A 23,289-nucleotide genomic window follows, 5' to 3' on the forward strand; every position below is an offset into this window, starting at 1 on the left:
GTGAACTGCGTGGGGCTGGAATGAGGAGCCTGGGGGTAGGTGGGAAGGATGTGAGCAGAGGGGACCTGCACTGATGGGGTCCCGGGGCTGAGATCATGGGGGTTCTGGACTGAGGGGATCTGAAATAAGCGCATTGGGTCTGGAGCGGGCTGGGGGCCATGCTCCAGCCAGCGGGGGGGACCCCTCAGTTGTCTCCCTGCCGGAGGCGCCACTGTCTGACGGCCTCTGCTGCCCCCCTGGGTGTCACGTGCCCCCCCCCCCAACAGCATCTGCCAGGCTCCTCACCCAGTGTCTGAGCACAGCAGGGGTCCCTGCAGGACATGAGCCTCCCCCAGGGGACAAGCTCAGCTCTCAGAGCCCCAGAGGACCTGCGGAAATCTTCTCGGAGGTGCGTTACAGTTTAAGACTCATCTTAACCCTGACCCTCCTTCCTTCCCTGTCCTTTCTCAGCCTCAGACCCACACCAACCTCCCCTCTGTAGTCCCCCCCCATACATATCTTACAAGTCTAATTTTTCCCTGTTTCTCGAAGGGTCCCAAATGAACAGAGGGGCCTGGGTGGACGGGGTTCTGGACTGAGAGGGTGGATCTGGGTTCAGGATCCTGGTGAAGCCGGGCTGCAATGTCCCTTGGGGCTCTGGGGTCCTCAAGTGCAGGTGAATGGGACCTAGTTCATGTGGGTTCCCCCCCAACCCTGCACCCCTGCCCCAGCCGCATCCCTCTCCCAGACAGACAAGCAGAGCTGGAAGCCAGTCCTTTATCCAGGGGACGGAGAAGCACAGGCAGGCATCCTGGGGGCCACAGGATGTTGGGGGCAGCCGCGCGTCTTAGGCAGGTCCTGGTAGGTAGGGCCATGAGTTCGTCTGCAGGAGGGAGGCCAGTGTTAGTGGCTTCGGGGGTCCCCATGTCCACATGTTCCCTGCACCCACCACCCGGCGGCCTGGGGAATATAGGGGAAGCCCTTTCCACCTGCTTCAGCCCCTCACTCACGGACTCCTGCACTTGCCCACTGGCTCCCCACCCCCCACCCCGTGCCCTGATGGCTGCAGCGTGCATGGGACTTGAACTCACCGGAGCACAATGGTACAGGTGGGGAGTGACAGACCAGGAGACAAGAGGCATGGAGCCAGAAAGAGCCACGGGAGACAGGGAGAAAGACTGAAAGAGAAAGAGAGAGAGAGAGGAGAGAGAGAGAGAGAGACAGACAGGCAGGCAGGCAGGCAGAGACTGAGACAGCAGAGAGGGGACATGGCCACGCAACTAATTTTGGTCCCAGAGTGGCAAGGGAGGAGGCACTGGAGTCAGGACCTATGGGTCCCTCTGTTAAAATTCAAGCTCTCTCTCCTTCACGAGCTGGGAGCACCTCTCCTTCCCCACTGAGGAGGAGTCCTGTGTCTGGATTCCGTCCATCCATCCATCCATCCATCCATCCGCCTACCACTCACCTATCCATCCATCTACTCACCTATCAACCCAACCACATCCACCTGTCCCTTCTAATAGAGGGGCCCACACTCAAGTCAGCTTGGCCAGTTTCTGGCAGGGGGCCCCAGCAGTGGAGGTCCACCCAGCGGTGGGAGACTTCTGGGCCTGGTAAAGGATTTTCAGGGGTACTTGTAACCGCAGGGGGTTATTCCTGCCTTCTATGCCAAATTGTGCGATGGCTCATGCGTCTCCTCTCACACAGCTGTTCATCCTTTCTTACAGTGGTTTCCTCACCTGAACCACAGGACAGACTGTATGACTGGAGTGGTTGTTTTCTCAATGCTCACAAAGAAGGGTATATGACTTGTATCGTTCTGGGTGTATAAAAGTTAATTCATCACATATAGAGAATGTCGTAGGCCCTGGCTGGTGTGGCTCAGTGGATTGAGCACTGGCCTGCGAACCAAAACGTCACCGGTTTGATTCCCAGTCAGAGCACACGCCTGGGCTGCAGGCCAGGTCCCCAGTTGGGGGCGTGTGAGAGGCAACCGATCAATGTATCTCTCACACATTAATGTTTCTCTCCCCCTCTTCCTCCCTCCCTGGCCCTCTCTCTAAAAATAAATAAATAAAATAAAATCTTAAAGAAAAAAAATGTCGTAGGACATTAGAGTTTAATTGTTTTATGGAAACCCCATTTGAGAAACTGATTCAGTCACTTATCCATGCATTTGTTCCACCTAACCACTCACACATTCCCAAACCCAACTGTCCACTCATCCAAACCATCTGGCCTACCACCCCCTGCACCCATCTACCCACCCACGAGTCCAACCATATCTACCCAACCATACGTCCATCAACCAATTTAGCTACCCATCCACTGATCCAACCACAGCCACCCATCAACCAACCTATCCATTCATCAATCATCTATCCGTCCACCAATCCATCCATCCATTCAACTATCCATTTGTCCATTCATGCATCCATCCATCAACTCATCCATTCGTCTATCCACCCACCCATCCATCCACTAATCCATCCTATCCGTCCACCAATCCATCAACTAATCCATCCATCTATCCGTCCACCAATCCATCAACTAATCCATTCATCTATCTATCCAGTCACCAATCCATCCATCCACCCATCCATCAACTAATCCATCCATCTGTCTATCCGTCCACCAATTCATCCACCCACCCATCCATCAACTAATCCATCCGTCTATCCGTCCACCAATTCATCCACCCACCCATCCATCAACTAATCCACCCACCCACCTAACAACTAATCCATCCATCCAGCTACCAACTCATCCATTTGTGTCTTTCTCCATCCACCTATCCAGGCAATCCATGCACCCATTCATCCATCCATCTATCCATCAATCCATTTGCCCATCCATTGTCCATCCATCCACCCACTCAGGTCATCAACAACCTCGGACTTCTCGGGCTCCCTTTCCACTGGGAAGTGCTAAGGACATAGAAACCAGAGACCCAGACCTCACCTCAAGGGGCTCCCTGTTGGGTGGGAGACATAGTACCAGCACACACAGCCACCGACATGATGATACAAGCCATCATGGGTAACTCACAATAGGAAGACCCAGAGAAAGGCAGCGGAGGGGGGGTGGGCTCCTAAAGGGCACACGGGAAGTGTTCTGTGGAGTACAGACAGCAATGGCACCCCTGCTGTGGGGAGAGCACGAACAGAGGCCAAGTGCTGGGACAGTCTGGCTGTCCGTGGTCTGGGGCGTGTTGTCATGATGGCAGAGAAGGTGTAGTGCTGAGACATGGCGGGCCCACCTGTCATGAGTGGTGTGGGTTTCTCTGGAGGGCAATGGGGAACCACAGCAGGTCTTTGAGCAGAGGCATGCATGCTGGAGAGTGTGCAGGAAAAGGAATAGAAAATAGAGGTGAGCCCTGGCTGGTGTGGCTCAGTGGATTGAGCCCCGGCCTGAGAACCATAAGGGTCGCTGGTTTGATTCCCAGTCAGGGCACATGCCTGGGTTGCAGGCCAGGTCCCCAGTTGGGGATCTCAAGAGGCAACCACACATTGACCTTCCTCTCCTTCTCTTTCTCCCTCCCTTCCCCTCTCTCTAAAAATAAATTTTAAAAAAGTTTTTTAAAGAAAGAAAATAGAGGAGGGGTACAGGGGAGGGAAGGAGCCTGCTCTGCGTCTTGGTCCGGGTCCCCATCACTCTCCTGCCTTGGTTGGTCATTCTGATTCTTACCCCCTCACTCTAGACTTTTGCCAGGAGAATTCCAGCTGTGTGCCCCTGGACAAAAGCTGGCACCTTTTGGGGCCTCAGTGTCTTCCACTGGGATGTGGAGGGTAAGAATAGCGACCTCGGAGACCCAGTTACACTTAGGGTGATGTGGGATCTGATGCGCATGGGGGCTGGAGTGCAGGGAGGGACCTCCGACCAACCGTGACTCTCCCTCATCTGGAGGGGGAAAGGAGCACCCCTGCCTGCTCTCTCCATCCTCTGGGTATCTGCTTCTCTCCTTTCCTATCCTGACCTGGTCCTGTGTCTCCCTCCCTCTTCTGTCTCTCACTGTTTCTCTCTGTTCAGCTTTTCCTATGGGTCTAATTCCATTTCTCCCGAAGTCCCTCCCTTCCTCCCCTTCATCTGTCCCTCCCTCTCTACCCTTGGTCCCTGCATTTCTCCATCTCTCCCTCGGTCCCTCCCTCCCTCCCCTCGGTCCTGCCATCTCTCCAGCTGGCCCTCAGTCTCTCCCCGGCCCCTCACCTCGGGCTCACTCGGTGCTGGCGCCCGACGCCCCGGGCGCGGCCTCGAGCGTGGCGAGCTGCAGGCGGACGCGGCGGGAGCCGCCGTTGGGTGGCACGGGAGTGTGTGTGGCACGGCGCGCTCCCCGGGTGCCGGGCGCGGGGCGCTGGCCCGCAGCCGCTGAAGCGGGCGCCGACCAGCGGCGGGAGAGCTTGCGCGCCAGGCGGGCGAGCGCGGAGGGCCGCAGGCCGTAGTCGCGCTCCAGCTCCTGGCGCGAGATCTCGATGTTGCCCGTGTACCAGAGGATCCAGCCCAGCAGGCTCATGAAGACGAGCAGCGCGCCCGAGTAAATGAGCAGGTCGCCGAAGTCGCGCCCGTGCACCTGGAGCTGCGCGAATACGCCGGTCAGCAGCGCCGCCATGCCCGCCACGTCCAGCGCCACAGCCAGCAGCAACGCCATCCGGCAGCGGCCCAGGCCGGCCGCGGGCGCGGGCGCGCTGGCTGGCGGGGACGGCGCGCCCGGCGGGGGACCCTGCGAGGCGCACACCGCTGGCGCTGTCGCCATGGCCCTGCTTCGCTGCTCTGGCTCTGGCGGGGAGCTTTCCGGGTGCCGCCCGGGCAGGGGCGGGGTCGGGGACGGCGCCAGGTGTGCCCGGCAGCCGTCAGGTCATCTGAGCCGGGAGGCTGCGGACCGGCCCGGGGTGCGCCCTGGCCAGGGTTTCCGTGCAGGGCCTGGGGCTGAGGCCTAAGGGTGGCCCAGGACCTCTGCACCCCGAGGAGCGGAAGCAACACGTGGTCAATATCATGGACGCTCTAATGGAGGCAGATAAGGGCGCGGCGGGAGTCTGGGTCTTGTTCTCTTCAGACTGCCTCCAGGGGCCTTCTACGCACCCACGGTGGGGACAGATGGTGTCAAAAACAAAGCCTTCGACCCCCCAGCACCTCTGAGACGCAGGGATCAGCAGTCACGGGCCCCGTGGAGCGGAGGTCTCGCTCACTCATTGCCAGTCCCCTGGAGCCTTCCGGGTGCCACTTCCTAGCAAATGTGCGGAAGGCGCAAAGGTGGACCCTGACCAGGGCTCTGACCCCACCGCCAGATTCACGGCGCTTTGAGGGAGGTGACCTAAGGCACTGTCATTGCTTTGGTTCAGCAGGCGTCTCGCCGGGTCCTGTGCTGCTGATGCTGAGGACTCCGGTTCATCAGGCAAGGCACCTACCCTTTAAAGACGACTCTGACAATAAACAGGGTCGAAATGAACGGAAAGTGGACTTCCAGGAAGTTGAACGGGTGGGACAGAGCGGACTCAAGGGGGAGCATGGGTGGAGGGTGTGGCGGAGCGAACAGCTATGGTCCGAAGAGTTTCTCAGGCAAGTCTCTTTTCCTCCCAACAACTCGCCCATAGAGGAAACCTACGCCCCCCTGGGTGGGGCAGTCTGCGAGAAGGAAGGTCTAGCTTCTCTAAACGCAACACTTTAATAGTGTATAAAAGGACCCGGGAGAGAGGAACAGAGGGGCTGCTGCGATTCCGAAGGGTTCCGAACATGGCCGAAAAGGACCGAGTACTTCCGAACAGACCCGAACAGGCATGGGCCGGCTACCTTCTCCGAAGAGCGTTTCCGGAGAGTTCCGGAGATACCCGAGGGCTCACGAAGAAGCCCGGAAGTAGTGAGACACCAGGGCAAGGCTTAAATAGTGCACGCATTCACGTGGTCATTCATAAACACAAATCCTAAAACAAATGAGTATTGAGCACCCATCCTGTGGCAAGCACTGGGTGAACAACCTTAGAGAGAGGCCGCCGGGGAAAGTGACTTTGGGGTCTGTCGAGCTTTACCCATTCGGAAATTCAGCCAGAGTTCCGAAAACACGAAGGAACCCAGCATGCAGTCGCTCCGCGTCTGAGAACACGCCCCCGGGTCTCTAGCCGAAGTGCCGAAGGTTTCCGAGCGGTGTGCGATGGGATGGCGGAAATAGCCGAACGTTCCCGAGCATACCCGAAGGCGGGAACTAGGAGATGACGCTCGGGCGCCCAGAGAGGAAGCGGAAATGCGTATCAGTATTAAAGGCGTCGCCCCGCCCCTTGCCTGCCTCTTTCCGTCTCCGGCTGCCGCAGCGAGAGGAGGTGAGTGGAGGCCTTCCGCTCGTCCGCGTGGCTGGGTTCTGCGCCCTCTTGTCGAGCTTTTTCATTGCGTCCCTCGCGTCCTTGGTTGCTCCCGGCTCCCCCCCCGAAAGCGGTGTAGATTCTCACGTCCTTCCCCGCAATCAGTCTCGGCGCCTGATTCAGCCCCGCCGCCGCCTTAGGTCGCCTGGCAAACCCATTAGTGCTGTCTGTCCCTCCGTTGCCCGCATTCGCCGGGTCCCCACTCACATCCTACCTCTGCCCTGGTGGGGTCCCGGGGACCGGCGTCGGCCCCCGCGGCTCCCTCTGACACCTCCCCGGGCCCCGTCCTCGCAGCCGCCGCCATGTCTGCTCACCTGCAATGGATGGTCATCCGGAACTGCTCCAGCTTCCTGATCAAGAGGAACAAGCAGACGTACAGCACCGTGAGTGGGGCCTGGACGCCTGGGCCCTGGGGAGGCCTCTTCGCGGTCGCTGGACCCCCTCCTTCTTTAACGGCCCCCTTGCGTTTTCCCTCCCAGGAACCCAATAACCTGAAGGCCCGCAACTCCTTTCGCTACAACGGGCTGATTCACCGCAAGACGGTGGGCGTGGAGCCCGCGGCCGATGGCAAAGGCGTGGTGGTCGTCATGAAGCGGAGATCCGGTGAGCGTTTCCCTGGCTTCGCCCAGACGGCAGGGGGCTGTGATTTTGCATGGATGGGAACGAGTAATTCTGCCACGCACTCGAGGGTTCCTGGGGCTGGGTGTTCCTCCGGGAAGCTAGCTGGGGCTTTTTAATAAGAACTGAGTTGTGTGTACTGCTGATGGTGCAGCAGATTAGACTACAGGGTTGCACCATCCCATGGTTTCAGATTAAATCCTTCAAGCAGCCCAGGGGGAGGTGGGTGTCTCCATCTTGCTGCCGGTGGGAAAATGTAGGCAAAATAGAAGAGCCTCCGTCTTCCTTCCGCTTGTAGGAAGTGACAGGCTGGGCCAGAAGCAGCAGTTGGACCCCCGTTCTGCTGCGTGGACCCAGGCAGAGCACCCACCCCCATAAACTGCACCTTTAGGCATGGAGGGGCCTTTTCAGTGTCTTAGAGGAGGTCAGGGAGTTTGGGGACTCATCTCAGTCATGGCTTATACTCCCACCACTTCTACTCTAGGCTGCGGTGTTTCAGAGAGGGGTGAGGTTTTCCCAGGTCCCTGATTAGGATCGGCCTCTGATAGGGGTCAGGGGTCAGCAGCGTGTTCAGTGTCAGCAGCGGCCATGGCCCGCCAGCTCCTGATCTCAGGGACTCCTGCTATGTGGAGGGGGTTACCTTTCCTTCTTGGGAACACAGCCCAAGAGCACCTGATCACTTGTACCAGTGGGCTCCTCAAGACACCACTCCTCGTTCCGGGTGTTGGGTCCTGAAAACTTCCTTCTCTTGGATTGTTCAGCGGTCTTTCCCAGACCGATGTGAGGAGTTGGCATGGGCCCTGCTCTGCGGTCAGTGAGTCGGCTGTACCCTTGGTGTGGACGGGTCCTTGGCTGACTGCTGGGCAGTGGAGTCCACATGCCACCTGTGCACCAGGACTCCTCCATGACTTCTTGTCACCCCAGCCTCGGGACCAAGCCTCAGCTTGGTGTTTCAGGCCCTTGTCAGAGTGGGTGCCGTGGGCCCAGCAGGGTGGGGCAGGGAGAGGAGGGCAGCTGTGGTGCTGGGAGTGATCACTGACGGCCTGTGACAGGTGGCCTGTGACAATGCTTTGCGTGTGTGGCTTTGGACGGAAGTCCTCATCTGTTGTGTCAGCCCTCATCTCTGTAAGGCGAGATGATTGTGAATGCTGTTGGGACACAGTGATGAGGAGATGCCTGTATAGTGCCCGTGGTCTGGCCTGGGTGTGTCCCGTAAATCTGTGGAGGCGGGGCTAGCTGCCTGTCCAGGCTCATGTCCGTGACTTGGGTTCTTGGGGTGCAGTGCGCCCTCACACCTGCAAGGTGCATTAAAGGCCGAGGCCATGCAACTGATCCCTGGGGCCCCCTTCTCCCCCATCAGGCCAGCGAAAGCCAGCCACCTCCTACGTGCGGACCACCATCAACAAGAATGCCCGGGCCACCCTGAGCAGCATTCGGCACATGATCCGCAAGAACAAGTACCGCCCAGATCTGCGCATGGCCGCCATCCGCAGGGCCAGCGCCATCCTGCGCAGCCAGAAGCCCGTGATGGTGAAGAGGAAGCGGGCCCGTCCCACCAAGAGCTCCTGAGCACCCCCTCCCCCCAACGCAATAAAGGTATCAGCCAGCGTTCTTCAGTGCTCTCTCTCGGGCCTCCTGTGTGTGTCCAGGGCCATGTCACTGAATGGTCAGCTTGTCCCTGAGGGGCTCCCACACTTCACTGGTACCAAACAGGTCAAAGAGTGTTGGGCTGGAGGGACCAGGTTCAAGTGGGGGAGTCCAGTCGCAGTGCGTGGCTTGGCCCAGCCTCTGCTCCTGGGGAGGGCTGGGGCTGGTGTAAATCCCTACATTCAGCGCATCAGCGATGGCTTCAGCACCCAAGCTAGAAAGAGCAGGTTAAACAAGTCCCCTGGGATCCTCAGCATTTCGCCCTGCTAGAACGTGATGGTTTTGAGACCGTAAGTGACTATTTTTGATCAGGGGTGGGACTCAGGATGGAGGCCGGCACCTTGGGTGCGGGCTGGGTGCGCCCACCTGCGTCTCTGTTAGAGCCGTGCCTGTGTGACCTGTGCAGGTGGGGGTGTTTGCCGTCCGGGTCTTCGCTGTCTGTGGACCCTGCCTGTAGGTGCGCATGATAGGAACTTGGGGAGAGGGCTGGCTGTCCCTCAGGAGAGAAGCGGCCCTTTCCATCCTGAAGGGCGCAGGCTGGCCTTCCCTGCTGTGGTCCTGGGGCAGGTGACAGCCCCTCCAGGAGCCCCACAAGAGTGACATGAGGAATGCCATCAGGGCGGGAGGACAGCCCGGGGCCCCGTGTGCCATGGCTCCTGGTTCTTGGCTGAGGGTGCCCATCTCTACCTGTCTGAGACAATCCACCCAGCAGGGAGGTGGCAGCCCCAGGCTTCCGGCCAGCCAGCTGCTACATCATTAAACAGGCTGTTCTTGTCTAAGGGCCTGGCCAGCCAACTTGCTGCCTCCTGCTAGACGGGGAGTGTGAGACTGTGTCTCACCTGCCACTGCCGGAGGCCTTGGGGTCCAGCCACCCCACTGCATGCGGGCCCTGCTGCTCCAGCCGCACCTTGGCTCTCCTGTGCTCCACCTGCCCTGCTGCCTCTGACGCTCCCACTTCCAGAGGCGGCCTCTTGTTCGGGGGCTCACAAGTCTGTCTCCTCAGCTCTCCCCCGTCCTTGGCCTCTCGCCCTTGCCTGTGGTCTTCAGGCCTCTTGGTGCTCGCCAGGAGCTGGGGTAACAGGTGTCAGCCACCTGGGCCGCTAGCTGTGTGCCCTTGGGCAAGTAACTAGACGTCTCTGCATCTGTCGTGAAGATTCAGGAGGTTAATGAATGTGCAAGGCTGAGAACAGCCTGCACGTGGCGAGTGCTGAGTGAGTAAATTAGTGGAGAAATGAGCCCTGTGACAAGCTGGACCCGGTCTGTATTCCATTCGTGCGCTGTGTATGTGTATACACACACACACACACATTTATACACATGGGGTGGACGTTTCTCATCCAAGCACCCCAGACAGCCCACGAAGCAGGGGTCATCCCCACGTCACAGGTGTAGAAACAGGCTCATATGGGGGGGAAGGTCACCGATGTCAGGTCCTGACACGTTTCCTTTGTACCTCCTATGTGCCAGCCACTATGATGAGCCAGGGATTTAGCATCAAGGGACCACCTGTCCCTGCCTTTGTGGGGATCCCGTGCAGAGATGAGAACCCCACTCCCTGTGCCCACTTCACAGCCTTGTGGTCAAGGGCAAAGGACCTCCCTGAGGACCCCGCTGGGGTCAGGGGGTCGGGTCAGAGCCTTCCCTCCAGAGGCTCCACACCCAAGTGCAGAGCTGCTGGCTTCCACTCCAGCTCTCTGGCCTTGCCCAGCTTAACGACGGGACCCTCACCGCTGCGTGCCAAACCCACTGTCTTGCCCATCCCTGCTCAGAACCCTCCCGCAGTTCCTGTACATCCAAGTGAGGGTCAGGCAGACCCCTGGCGGTGCTGACAAGGTCCACCTGCAGCTCACCTCCCTTCACCCAGATGCTGGGGCGTTTGCCTTGGCAAAGGTCACGTTCCTGCGTGGTCAGTCCGTGACTCCAGGACAAAGGGTGGCTGTGGTACCCACGAGGGCCGTACTGCTGACAGGGCCAGGCTTCCAGACGGGCTGTTGCATGGAAAGCGCAGGTGTGACGTGCTGTGTACAGGACCCTGCCAGGTGCTTAGAAGAATAGATACTCAAATCGGCTCAAGTTTCCCCCCCAAAATACACAAGCACATGGGAACATTGTCCTGATGAAGAGAACTTGGTTTTGGGAAGAAAGGACAGAGGGGAGCCATTTCTTTGTAGAAACTTCTGTTACCTTTAAATTTCAAAATGCCTTTGCTTTTTGAGTAGGTGACATTCCCAGGCTCTCCTTCCTGGAGACGTATTTGCAGGTTCTGATGTGACCTTCCAGAGGCATTAAATACATATGCAAGCAAAGGCGCAAGCATCCTATATTATAAACAGAATTTTTAAAATTGAACAAAAAGGGTAGCATATTCTATACTGTTTCCCTGTTGCTTTTTTTCACAACCTATTTTGGAGATGGGGTCATATCAGTACATAACGAGCTTCCTGTTTTTAAAATTCTGAAGTTATAGTGGGATACACTGGCTGGTTTAGCTCAGTGGATTGAGCGTCGGCCTGCGAGCTAAGTGTCGCTGGTTCGATCTTCCAGTCAGGGTACATCAGAGAAGGAAAACTCTGACTCCAAAAAACCTCTGCTGCCTTGCGGCATACCTCTTCTGGGGAAAGGCTAAGGGAGTAAACCCCGACAGAAAATCCGGAGCCGGAGTCCCTAAGGCGGTTTGACGTTGTAGTCAACACCGGCAACTCCTGCGGCGCACCTGAACCCAAGCTGTATCGACTCCGTCTTTCCCTTGGACCCTTCAGCTGCGAAGAGAGGGGGGGTCTGCTGCATGGGCAACAGCAGACCCTCCATATCACCCTGCCCAGGCTCTGTAGCTTCAGCTCCACTGGAGAGGACACTCCAGCGTCATCGCAAGATGTCGATTCAACACGGGAGGAGACAGATGCCGTGTCACTCCCGAGTCGGACTGCACAGCCATTCTCGGCGGTGCAGATAGACACTTAGGAAGCTACACCATCGTCTCTCGAGACGGACGGCTGCCGACGACGACGACGAGTGGGATACAGAACAGTGAATAAACCATACTTCCATGTTAAAAAAGACAAAACTGTCACGCAAGCTCCCGTGTAAGCATTTCCCCTGGTAAAGCAGCAACTCAGAAGCGGGCCTGGGCGGCTTGCTGGCTGGAGGGACCAGAATCCCGAGCTCTGTGGAAACAGCCTTGCTTTTATAGGGTTAGCACCTGGGGGTGTGTTTCGCGGCACTTCTGGTTCCTGCCTGCGTTGGGGGTGTGAAGGACTCCAAACGGCGGGTTCTGTGACTTGTTCGGTCATGACTTTGTGGTTCTCGTGGCTGCTCGTAGTGAAAAGTTCCCTATTTTTGTGTTGTTTCTTGAATATTAAGTATGTTTATACTGTTTGCAATCAGCACGTGTTGTTTACAGCCTGTGACATGATGCGCGAGAGCGCAGAGTAATAAGGTTGCGTGTGCTTTCAATGGGATCACAAGCATTTCATGTCCCCCATAGGGGCAAAGTGTCTGTCGCTCTGCAGCTGTGGCAACACTTGGTATCGTCAGACTTTGGAACTGTTGCGTTCCTGAGTGCGGTGGCACCAGCTTTGGCTGACGGTGCATTTTCCCAGCTGCTGCTGAGGGGGAGCACCTTTTCACATGTTGGGCAGTCATCTGATTTCAAGTGCCTTTGCCCACTGATTTGTAGGTTTTTTGTTTTAAAATTTTTAAGGTTTTATTTACTTTTAGAGAAAGGGAGAGAAACATCAGGGTGTGGTTGCCTCTCCTACACTCCCAACCGGCAACCCAGCCTGCAACTGGGAATCAAACTGGTGACCCTTTGGGTCACAGGCCAGCACTCAATCCACTGAGGAACACCAGCCAAAGTGGAGGGTTTTTTTGTTCTTTGTTTTTAAATGTATTCTTTGGATTGGTCCTTTTTGCAAATATCTTGTCCCACTGACTTGCCTCACTCTAAACTACTTGATTTAAAAGAAAAAAAATTAAATTGACTTGACATATACTTTACACAAAGTAAAATACACCCATTTAAAGTATAGTTTGGTAAGTTTTGACAGTTATGTACCCACGTGACCATGGACCATGCTCATCACTCAGATGCTTCCCGTGTGGCTCCTCACCTGGTCCCCCAATCCCAGGGATCTGCATGCAGCCCGGAAGTGACTGGTTTGGCCTGCTCTGGAATTTCATGCCAGTGGAATCATTTGCACAATTCTGCTTAAGGCTTTAATCAGCATCTGTTCTGAGACTCATCCCGTTTTGTGTACCAGTATCTTGCCAAGTAATATCTCATTGGGCGAGTTCACACTTCCCTTCCTCCTTCCCCTGTTGACCATCCAGTGTTTGCCTGCTACAAAGGTAGCAACTGTAGGAATTCACGGACAAGCCTTTGTGTAGGGACGTTTTTCCTCTCTTCATTTTATGACCATTCTTGACACTGTATCCTGGGGGCCCAGGCCAGGGCGGCGGGAGTGAATTCGCAACATCCCTTGGTTAATCAAAAGCTCATCTCTTCACCTGACCCTGCAAAGGACAGGGCCCTAAAGTTGGACATGTGGGGCTTGGGGGGCCAGAACCGCAACCCACCGTGGCCTTGAGAAGGAAATGTGGCAGGCAGATAACCTCGACTTCAGTGTGAAACTCGGCCAAGTGCCCAGCTCACCACACCAAGACTTGCGGCCGTGGAAACTGAGAGGCGGGTGTCAGTTTTACTGGGCCTGGGCTGGGTGACTTGTTACACTCGGGAACACGCTTTGTTACCCAGATCTTGAAGCCAGAGCTGGATCTGCTGTTGGGAAGGGGCAGAACTTGTCTTCGTGAGGGACACACAGACAAGGCTTACCAGAGGGCAGGAGAGCAAGGCACCTCACACCTGTCACCTGGCCAGGCAGGCCCCAGGCCCCTCCCCTCACCCATTTAGATGGGGAATCTGACCCGAGGGTCTGTGACTACACAGAGTTGGCCCCAGAGCCCAACCAGGAGGCCCACTGAGCTAAGGGACCCACTGCAGCGGACTGTGTGCCAACTGCTCTGCGCCCCCGCGGCAGAGGCTGGTCCTGGGCACTAAGAGGCACAGCAGTTGCTTGCTTTTCCAACTTTATTTAGAAAAACAAATCCAGGTCCCAGTGCCCCATGCCCTCCCCCACCCAGCCATAACTTAAATAACTTAGAGACAGACTTGGGGGTCGGGCAGGCGTGAGGAGGGGAGCCCACTACAGCCGCCGCAGAGCCCGCTTCTTGTCCGTCTTCTTCTTGGCTGCCAGCTTCTTGTCGCGCTCGCCTGCGTGCTTCTTGGCCATGGGCCCCTCCGCCCCGCCGGGGCCCCCAGGGGCCAGGGGCTCAGTGGAGGAGGCTGAAGCGGCACTGGCCTGGGAGCGGCTGGCCTCAGGCCTCCCGCTGCTGGGCCCACCAGCGCCCCCGTGGATCTCTGTGAGCAGGCGGGCGCGGGCCGCGTACTCCTCGTAGTTCTCCAAGAGCAGGCGGCCGGCCTCCTCGTTGAGAGCGGACTCAGGGTTGGGGTGGATCAGCAGGCACTTGATGGTCTGTGGAGAGAACCCAGGGTCAGCGACCAGGGACCACTCAGGAAATGACGAGGACAACTTAGGACCCATACCTGCGCCTGTTGGACTCCAAAGCTCCTTTTATAAAACCACAGAAAGATACATAAACCTCGGGCTGTGACTGGCTTCACCAAGAGCAGAGCCAGACAACGGCTGGGCTGGACCACACCAGAGAAAGGAAGGCCCCAGGATGTCAAGTGGCCCTGCCTCCACCTCCAGGCTAAAGGGAACCCACGCCATCCCAGACTGGGCCTGGCCTTGGGCAGGTGGCCTGACCTGTCTAGCCTGCAAACGTGGCAGCACTCTGGCCCAGCAGATGTGACCCTAATTCTCACCAATGCACCCCCCAACCAGAGGCCCGTCTGTGGCTCCTCACAGCCCAGCCTGATCCTGGCGGGCACTATGGCCCCTGGGGAGCACCAGGACACTCTGTGTCTCCAGTGTGGGCGTCCCCTGGCAGCCACCACTGATACTCTAGGAATGGGGAGAAAAGGGCTGGAGGTCTGTTTACCTTGGAGCTCAGACCTCCCTGCCCCCAAGCCCCACAGGAAACGCCAAATCCCAGTCCTCTCAACCATCAGCCCCAGGGGCTCGTTAGAAATTCAGTTTTCAAAAAAAATTTCTTAAGCTTTGAGGTGGTGGGAGGGCAGAGAACACCTAATGCTTTAGGAGACCACAGTACAGTCCAGGGTGCCAGGCTGCTGCTCATCCGTGGGGGCTGCCCCTGCACCCCCCCCCCACTCAACAATTAAAAATGTCCTGGGTGGGGCAGTCTGCCATGGCTGCGAAGCTAGGGTTGTGAAAACGGTCTGGAATTAATTACAGGGTGACGGCTGCACTAACTCTGTGAGCACTGAAAACGCAGCCAACTGCATCCTTTGGAACAGCGAGTTACCATCTGCAGACAAACGCGACGCCCCAGGCCACTGACCCACCACCTGCTCCGCAGCGAAGGCGTCTGCCCCGGCCCTGAACAGCCTGTACAGCTGAACTCGCTGTGCTGGGCCACCCAGCACTGCCAAGTCTCCCAGAATTTCCCAGGAAAGCCGGAGACCTGCTTTTTCCATCGGAGCCCCCAACTATCTCAGTTGATCTAAAAAGAAAGAATGCTTGGACACCACAGGGGGTCCAGGCAGCCTCACCAGCAGCACATGCCGGATGCCCAGCTCAGCTGTCCAGTCCCTCTTGAGCACGTTGACGCAGATCTCACCGTTGGCGCCCACGTTTGGGTGGAAGATCTTGGTCAGGAAGTAGCCCTTGGGTGGGGAGGCAGGAAAGTCCTTCCCCAGCAGGAGTTTCATGCGGAACAGGCCTCCGGCGTATGGGGTCCCCTCTGGAGGGCGGGGAGGTGACCAGGTCAGGAGGCAAGGGACCCCAAAGTCCCATCTCCATGCTCTGGCTGGGAGCCAGAGGTCCTGCTGCCTCCTCTGTCTGACTCCCCAAACTTCTGGAGAGCAAGACGGGGCTCGGTTCCCAGGGGCCGTAGGCACCCCCTCAGCCCTGACTGTGGCCCCACCTGTATTGCCACCAAGTCCTAGTCCCCACCCACGGATGCCTCTTCTCTCCCATGTGAAGGCCCCGGTCACATTCCCTTCCCAAGAGGCACAGACACGTGCGCCCACTTGTCCTCCTCGAAGCCTCCTGGCCAATGACAGGGCAGTTCTGTCAACTCCGTGGTCTTGCCCACCTCAGCCAGTGGCTCTCATGCCCCAGCCCCGACATCTGACCCGTCCGCAGCCCGGGCAGCTAACCTCAGGACCGCTGACCTGTCCCTGCCTCCTAGTCCAGCCAAACCCCGCACCGCTCACCTGTTGCCAGCAGCGGTCACCTGGCCCTCAGCTTCTATTCCCCCCACCGCCACTGAAGTCAAAGTGATTTCTGCAGGGACCATCACACCTGCTTTCAACCTGCCAACAGCTTCCTTTCCAAATGCCCTCAGGGACCTGCTCCCTAAAAGCTTCACTGGTCCCGTCCCTACAAACTAAGCACCCACCGCCCTTCGCCCCTCATGCAGCACAGCAGGAACCCCCTGAACTGGCACCACCTTGGCACGTCTTCCCTGTCCCCCTCCCCACTGTCCCCACTCCTGACTCCGTCCTTCACCCCACGCCCGTGGAACATCTTGGCCTACTTTGTAAAATTCTTTAGTAACGGAAACGTAGCACGCCTGAAACAATGTGTCCGGTTGTGCAGAATGGAACTATCAGCGTGGTCACTGCGCTACACTGTTGTCGTCCCCAGTGTCCCTCCCTGACACAGAGAGCAAGGTGGCCTGAGGTCGCCAGCCAAGCCTGCCCTCCAGGCTGCTGATGCCATCCTCACACCATCTCCCCGCTGCGGCTGGGCGCCTACCCACCCTTCGGCCCGAGGGAACCTTGTCTGACCGCCCCGCCCCCACCCCAGGTAAGGCAGCCTTGAATGCGCCCCGACCACCAGCACTGCCTCGCCACACGCACGGAAGTGCGCGCAGTCACTTGCCGCTTGTGGTGTCCTGCCCTGCGGGCTCAGCACCTTCACGGTGAGAGCTGTGCCTGTCCCGTCTACCATTACGTCCCCAGCAGTTGGCAGGGTCCAGTGTATAATAGAACCTCCCTCCTTTCGTGCTACAGAGGAGGAATCCATAAAAGTGCGTGTGCCCCTCCCTGTTCCATTCCCGCACTCACCAGGGCCCTCGATGGTGACCTGCAGGTCGGTGAGGTCCTCTTCGTTGGGAAAAACCTTGATGCCATCAGGCGGGTCCGTGGTCAGCGTGGTCACCTCCTTGTACACCAGGCGGATGATGTGGGGGGGCAGGTTCTCCACGTTGGAGTTCTGGGCACAGACAAGGGGAGGGGTGAGCGGCCCGCAGAGCTGGGACGCCCTGCAGGACGCTGTCGTTGCTCTGGTCCGGACCCTGGCGTCCCAGGCTGTCAACCGCCGCCGGTGTGCAGACCGCCGTCCCAGCCTGAGAGCCCACCAGAAATGGCGGTTCTCCGAGGGGCCCCGCGCACGGCTCCACCCTCCCCAAGAGCCCCCAAATCCCGCTCGTAGCCCTGCAGGGGCCGCCAACGATTCCGGGCAGGCCGACGCCTACCCTCGTCCCATTCCCCACCTACCCTGGGCACACACACGGCCGCGACACAAAGCCGGGGCAGCCCCCGCCCCCAATGCCCCCGTCGTCCCGGAGCTCGGCCAGGCCTACCTTCCAAGGAACCTGCGGGCCGCCCAGGCTCCCGCTCCGCCTACAGGAAGGCTTGTGGGCCCATCCCTAACACAGGACTCCCAAGCGGGTCCTCCAAACCCCCAGAGCGCCCGCAAGGGGCTCCCCGAGACCCCGCCTACTCTTCCAGGGGGCCTCCCACCGCCCCTGCTGGGCCTGGCCGCCGCGCTCACCATGACTGCGGTCGGCCGGGGGCGGGTCCCCCCGGCCCCCTTCCTGCGTTCTTTGGGCCGCCGGCCGGGGCGGGGGGCCCAAGTGCTGCCGCTGCGGCCCTGGCGAGGCCCCGGCGGCTCCGCTCCGCTCCCAGCCGCCTACGACGCCCACTGAACACTGCGGCGACAGGTACTTCCAACCGCGGTGCCGGCCGTACTGAGCCGGCCGCGCGCGCACTGCCGGCCTTTTATACCCGCCCGCAGGCGACGCCCCCTCGCGGCCCCGGAGCGCCGCGCTCCGACCCGTGACGTCAGCGCGCACGGTCCTCGGTGTGCGACGCGCTCGCCCCCTTCTCGTAATCCTCGAGCGGAAGCGGGAGAAGCTGGGGAGGGGGCGCGCGGCGGGCGGACCAATGGAGGCACGCAGGGGTTGGAATGGGGACCCCCGGAATACAGAGAAGCTGAAGAGGAGTAGTAGAGAGGAAAGGAGCGCGAGAGGCGATGCGACCGCTGATTGGCTCGTTTGAATGAGACGCCGCCACGGGCGGCGTACACGCGCACGCCCTTAAGCCCAAGAGATCGCGCACGCGACTAACGGTCGGCCGAGGTGCCTGGGCGGAGCGAGGGCCGGCAGGTCTCAGGGAGCCGGGGAGAATGGGGGGGAGTTTAAAAGGATGATGGACGGCGCTCCGGCCAATAGGAATGCGCAATCGTGGGATGGCGTCACGAGACTCGCACGGGCCAATCCTTGCGGGAAATGGCAGTGCTAGGGGACAAGGAGGAATGGAGCGCGACCAATGGGGGCCCTGCCTAGCGCGTACCGAGCCGCTCATAGCCAATGAGGTTCGCCTCTTTTTTTGTATGCAAATGAGGGGTGCGCGGGCCGTCCGCACCGCCTCCTCAGCCGGGGGGAGGGGTGGGCGCTGAGGGACCTGTCTACATGTTTCCTCGAGGCGCCATTTTGTGTTGGGAATGACCTGTGACCTGTGTCCTGTGTTGTGGAGGTTCTGAGACCAGTTAGTGCGGCCTTGAAGGCCTGGACGCCTGTCCCTGCGGTGTGTGACCCCTGACGCTGGCCAGGCCTCAGTCATGGCGCCGGGCCTCAGTTTCCCCACGTGGGAAGTGGGCGTTGAGAATCCCTCGTGATGCCCGAGAAAGAAGAAGGGAGTCCCCCCTCCGCCCAGGCAACCAGGTTCCCTCAGGGCACAGCCTCTCTTGGGGCTGACGCACGGCCTCCAGGCCCTGGGCCTCCCCTTCCCGGGCCGCACCGTTGCCGGGACAGGGGAGCTCCTCCAGGCCTCAGTTAGAAACCGGGTCGTAGCAGCGGCCTGAGCCAGGCACCTGTGCTGACGCCCGGAGAGGCCTTCCGTCGTGCCCTGCTGGGCGCAGGCCGCCCCGGCCCCTGCTACAGACGCGGCCAGTGAAGGAGGAGCCGGTCAGGCACCGGCCCCCGGCCCCCACCGCAGTCAGGGCCGGGCAGAGGGGCGGTCGGACGGACTCGCGCCTCACACGTGCCCCGGCCAGCGTCCGACGATGAGAACCATGGCTGTGGCGTGCGCCCCGCTTGTACGCCAGGCCGGGGCTAGATCCGGGGTGCGCTTGGCGGGTCCCCTCTGGCCGCACGGATACGGCCGAGCCAGGACAGAGAACCCCCGACGCTCACGGTGCTCATGTGCTGGTCGGGGAGCCGGGTACGCGCGTCCGTGGAGGCCGCACTGCGGGTGAGCGGCCATGAGCACGTGCCGTGGTCCTGGATTTGGGAGTTCGGTCCCCATCGGGGCATGTTTGAGAGGCAACTGATCGACGTTCCTCTCCTCTTTCTCCCTCCTGCTCTCTCTTAAAAAGGGGAAAAAAAACAAAACCGAAAGACGACAGGACCGGGGAAGGAGGGGAGTCTGTATTTGACCTTGTCGCGGCAGGCCCAGGCCTCTCTGAGGAAGGGCTGGCCCGCTGGGCTATGGGAGCGTCTGCGAGAAAAGCATTTGCGAAGAGGGAACCGCAGTGCGAAGGCCCAGGGAGGGGATCGTGCCTGCTGGTGTGGGGGCCCCTGAGGTCAGAGAGGTCAGGGGAGCAGCAGTGATGTCACAGCCCTGGGCTGTGCTCAGCAGGGCGTCCTTCCCTTCCCTTCCCGGACGGTGTGATAGGCGGGACGGAGAAGCCAATGAGATGGTGGCAGCTGCTCAGCTGGGGATGCCGGCGGCTCCGACAGGTCGGTACCGGTGGGGACGGGGACGGGGACGGGAGCGGTCGGTGGGGCTGGGTGACGCCGACAGGAATTGGCGTTAGGGTGGGCCTGGTGTGAGGGCGACGGAGCACCTCTACCCTGAACAGCCGATCGTTGCGGTCAGCAAGCCGTTTTAGGAAAGGTTCTTTATTTTCGTTATTGTTTTTAATCCTCACCTGAGGACATTTTTCCCTAGCTTTTAGAGAGAAAGGGAGGGAGAGACAAACATCAATTGGTTGCCTCCTTTACATGCCCAGGCGAGGAACCCGCAACCCTTCAGTGAAGGGGTGATGCTCCAGCCAGCCGAGCGGCACCGGCCAGGGCTCAGGGGGGGTTTGGCTTTCCCGCCATCCATCTCTCCCGTCTACTCAGCTTCGCTGCCATGACAGTATGCAGGCCCGAGGGGGCAGCCGTCCAATCAGGCTCTGTTTCCAGAAGCAGCAGTGGCGGAGTTGGCCCTTCAGGAGACTGTCCTTCACCAACCCCTGAAATCCCAGCGTGCCCCACGCCTGCCAGGCACCTTTCCAGAGCTCCCCTCTCCACTTCATTTTGAATCAATCCCCAACTTCAGTGAGGTCCACCAGCACACTCTCTGGGGCTCTGTAGCCGCCTTGTGTCTGTCCCTGGTGTCAGCCAAGCTCTGTCTCACCTGAGGACATTCAGATGTGAGTCCCCTTTGCCTGGAGAGCTTTCTTCCCCCTTTCCCATCCTCCTCGTGGCCTAGGTGCACCTTAAAGTGTCACTTCTCAGAGCAGTGTCCTCCACTCCTCCGCTCCTCTGTGCTCAGTTCATTTCACCTTCTCTAATCTTCATGGTCCATTGGAATTTATAACTACTTGCTTCCCTGTTTGTCTCTGTCTCCCTGACTACGTCAGCCCCAGGAGGGCAGGGATCTTGTCCTTGGCCCCTGTCGGAATGCCTGACAGATCAGAGGTGTTCATTGATTCAACAAGTATTTATGGAGCACCTACTATGTGCCAGGCACTGTTCTGAGCATGGGGGATATGTCTGTGAACAAAAATCTTAGCCCTTGTGGGGCTTGCTGTGGTGGGGAAGACAGACACAAAAGTGAAATATTATAAGTAAAATAATGGTCTGTCAGAAGAGAATGAGTGCTGTGGTTAAAGGAAAAAGCAGACTGGAGGGGTGTGGGGCTAGGGTGCCAGGCTATGTGATGCCCTGGTGAATTTTAAGCCGGGTGGCCAGGGTAGGCCTCACCGAGCAGGTGTTATTTGAACCCAGGTTTGAAGGAAGAGAATACGTGAGCCATGTGTATCTGAGGAAGAGCATTCTGGGCAGTGGGGACAGCTGGAGCTTAGGCCTAGCACATCCGAGGAACTGCAAGGCCAGTGTAGCTGGAACAGTGTGAGTGACAGGGAGGGACTGGGGAGCTGAGGTCAGAGAGATGTCTGTGGTCAAGGTTGGGGGCGGCCATCATGCGGGGCCTTCAAGGCCATGATTAGGACGCAGACCTTTTCTCTAAGGGAATAGGGAGTCACTGTGGGGCTTTAAGCAAAGGAGTGCTGTGGTCTGACTCAGGTTCTCCCAGGTCATTCTGATGGCTGGGTGGAGAAGAGAATGAAGGGCAGTGAGAGCAGAGGCAGGGAGGAGGCTGTTGCAGTAATCCCAAGGCAAGGTGGTGGTTAAAGAAGATACAGTGGTTGGAGTGTCGTCCTGCCAACTGAAAGGTTGGGGGTTCGATTCCCGTTTAGGGCACATACCTAGCTTGCATGCTTAATCCCCAGTTGTGACACGTATGGGAGGCAACCGGTTGATGTTTTTATCTTACATTGATGTTTCTGTCTGTCTCTCTTTCCCTCTCCCTTCCTCTCTCTCTCTCTCAAATCAATAAACATTAAAAAAAAAAAAAGATACACCAGTGGCCAGTAAGCCCGTGACAAGATGCTTAACCTCATCAACCATCAGGGAAATGCATATCAAAACCACAGTGAGATCCCACTGCTCACCACCAGGATGGCCACGATCAAAAAATCACATAATGAGTGTTGGGAGGGTGTGGAAAAACTGGAACCCTCACACACAGCTGGTTTGGAAAAGAGTCTGCAAGTTCTGCAAATGGTTAAACAATTACCATCTGGTCCAGCAATTCCACTGATAGCTATGCATCCCAGAGAAAGGAAAAAGTTGTCCACACAAAAAGTTTCATACACATGATCAGTCATAGCAGCACTCTTCACAACACCCAAAAGGTGGGAACAACCAAAGTGTTCATCAGCTGATGAGTGGATAAACCAACTGCAGCACTTCTATACAGTGGAATACTATGCAGCCATAGAAAAGGAGTGAAGCACTGGCACCCGCTACAGTGTGGATGAACCTCAGAAACATGATGCTCTGTGAAGGAAGCCAGTCACAAAGGACTACATACTGTATGATTCCATTTCCATGAAATGTCCAGGATAGTCAAATCTATACAGAAAGAAAGTAGATTAGTGATTGCCTAGGGTTGGGGGAATAGGGGATAGGGAGCTGATAGTTCATGGGCACAGGGTTATGAAAATAACCTAAAATTGTGGTGATGATTGCTCAACTTTGTACTGAAAACCACTGGATTGTATGCTTAAGTCAGTGAGTTGTGTATATAGTATGTGAGTTATATCTCAATAAAGCTGTTATTTTTTTTTTAAATTTTTAAAGATTATTTTTTAGAGAGGGGGGAAGGGAGGGAGAAGACATTGATGTGCCAGAGAAACATTGATCAGCTGTATCCTGACTGGGAATTGAATTGGCAACCCTTCAGTCCACAGGCCAGTGCTCAATCCACTGAGCCACACAGCCAGGGCTAAAGCTATTATTTAAAAAAAAATTTTTTTTTAATGGGAGGGACTGAAAGAAGGACAGAGCAGTGGGGAAAGAGAAGGAGAAGGTTCTGAGCTAGGCGAGGTGCGCACAGAGGGCCAGGCTCTGAAGCCTGAAGGCCAAGGGAAAGAGTTTGGTAGAGCCCTTGGTAGCCAGTGAGGAATTCTGACCTGGAGGTGTATGTGGTTTTGGTACTCACATTGAGATTCCAGCTCTTGGCTGCTGGGTAGAGACTTAATTGGAGGCCCGAAGTGGAAGCAAAAAATCCAGTAGGGAATTGGTTGTGGCTTGGGCTAGGGTGGTGGCCATGGTGGTCAGAGAGAAGGGGGCAGATCTGAGTACAACTCAGGAGGTGGCCTAGTGGTGGGCCTTCTGAGTCAGTTTGGGAGACTGGAATCAGCAGGGCTGGGCTGAGGGTAGGGTGAGATGGGGAGGGAAAGGGTACGTTTTTGCTGAGTATTTGTGACTCAGAAACTTACTTTTGTACAATAAAACCCGAGTTGTCCCTCTGGCTGGAATTCTAGCTTCAGAAATTAATCTTCATGTCTTCTGTTCATCTGCATTGTTACAAAGAAATGCATACTTGGAGGGTAAGCCCCACTGTCACTGAAGAGCCAGACAAGACGTGAAAACTGGAGTTGCAGCTCCCACCCCCTGTGCCTGCCCCATGCGCACCTGGGACAATTACACGGACTCATCAGTCCACATCCGCATGCGTCCTCCCTTGGCCGTGCATGTAGATGAGCGGCTGAGC

The 23,289-nt window shown here is 57.8% G+C and overlaps 3 protein-coding genes across 3 annotated transcripts; 1 reads left to right on the plus strand and 2 right to left on the minus strand.

The window, feature by feature from the left end:
* Positions 1 to 742: 742 nt before the first annotated feature.
* Positions 743 to 5,434, minus strand: TMEM238 (transmembrane protein 238). Its single transcript, XM_090260594.1, has 2 exons — positions 4,186 to 5,434; positions 743 to 862 (listed from the first exon to the last, which is right to left on the minus strand). Exon 1 carries the CDS (start codon positions 4,727 to 4,729, stop codon positions 4,193 to 4,195), a length of 537 nt encoding a protein of 178 aa, XP_090116720.1. The 5' UTR covers positions 4,730 to 5,434; the 3' UTR covers positions 743 to 862; positions 4,186 to 4,192.
* A 1,186-nt stretch (positions 5,435 to 6,620) lies between these two features.
* Positions 6,621 to 8,555, plus strand: RPL28 (ribosomal protein L28). Its single transcript, XM_090260585.1, has 3 exons — positions 6,621 to 6,709; positions 6,806 to 6,929; positions 8,305 to 8,555. The coding sequence occupies exons 1-3, from the start codon at positions 6,629 to 6,631 to the stop codon at positions 8,511 to 8,513; spliced, it is 414 nt and encodes a 137-aa protein (XP_090116711.1). The 5' UTR covers positions 6,621 to 6,628; the 3' UTR covers positions 8,514 to 8,555.
* Positions 8,556 to 13,658: 5,103 nt separating this feature from the next.
* Positions 13,659 to 17,724, minus strand: UBE2S (ubiquitin conjugating enzyme E2 S). Its single transcript, XM_090260627.1, has 4 exons — positions 17,513 to 17,724; positions 16,804 to 16,951; positions 15,283 to 15,473; positions 13,659 to 14,122 (listed from the first exon to the last, which is right to left on the minus strand). The coding sequence occupies exons 1-4, from the start codon at positions 17,513 to 17,515 to the stop codon at positions 13,793 to 13,795; spliced, it is 672 nt and encodes a 223-aa protein (XP_090116753.1). The 5' UTR covers positions 17,516 to 17,724; the 3' UTR covers positions 13,659 to 13,792.
* Between the last annotated feature and the right edge of the window lie 5,565 nt (positions 17,725 to 23,289).

This window comes from Furipterus horrens, unplaced genomic scaffold, assembly GCF_987537825.1.
Source record: "Furipterus horrens unplaced genomic scaffold, mFurHor1.1.pri manual_scaffold_13, whole genome shotgun sequence".
NCBI lineage: Eukaryota > Metazoa > Chordata > Mammalia > Chiroptera > Furipteridae > Furipterus > Furipterus horrens.

Coding starts and splice junctions, on each gene's coding strand:
- UBE2S (XM_090260627.1), bottom strand. Junction 15,474..16,803: donor GGTCACCATCGAGGGCCCTG/GTGAGTGCGGGA, acceptor CCCGCCCTCCAG/AGGGGACCCCATACGCCGGA. Junction 14,123..15,282: donor GCATCCGGCATGTGCTGCTG/GTGAGGCTGCCT, acceptor TTCTCTCCACAG/ACCATCAAGTGCCTGCTGAT.
- RPL28 (XM_090260585.1), top strand. CDS start 6,629: ATGTCTGCTCACCTGCAATGGATGGTCATCCGGAACTGCTCCAGCTTC. Junction 6,710..6,805: donor ACAAGCAGACGTACAGCACC/GTGAGTGGGGCC, acceptor TTTCCCTCCCAG/GAACCCAATAACCTGAAGGC. Junction 6,930..8,304: donor CGTCATGAAGCGGAGATCCG/GTGAGCGTTTCC, acceptor CTCCCCCATCAG/GCCAGCGAAAGCCAGCCACC.
- TMEM238 (XM_090260594.1), bottom strand. CDS start 4,729: ATGGCGACAGCGCCAGCGGTGTGCGCCTCGCAGGGTCCCCCGCCGGGC.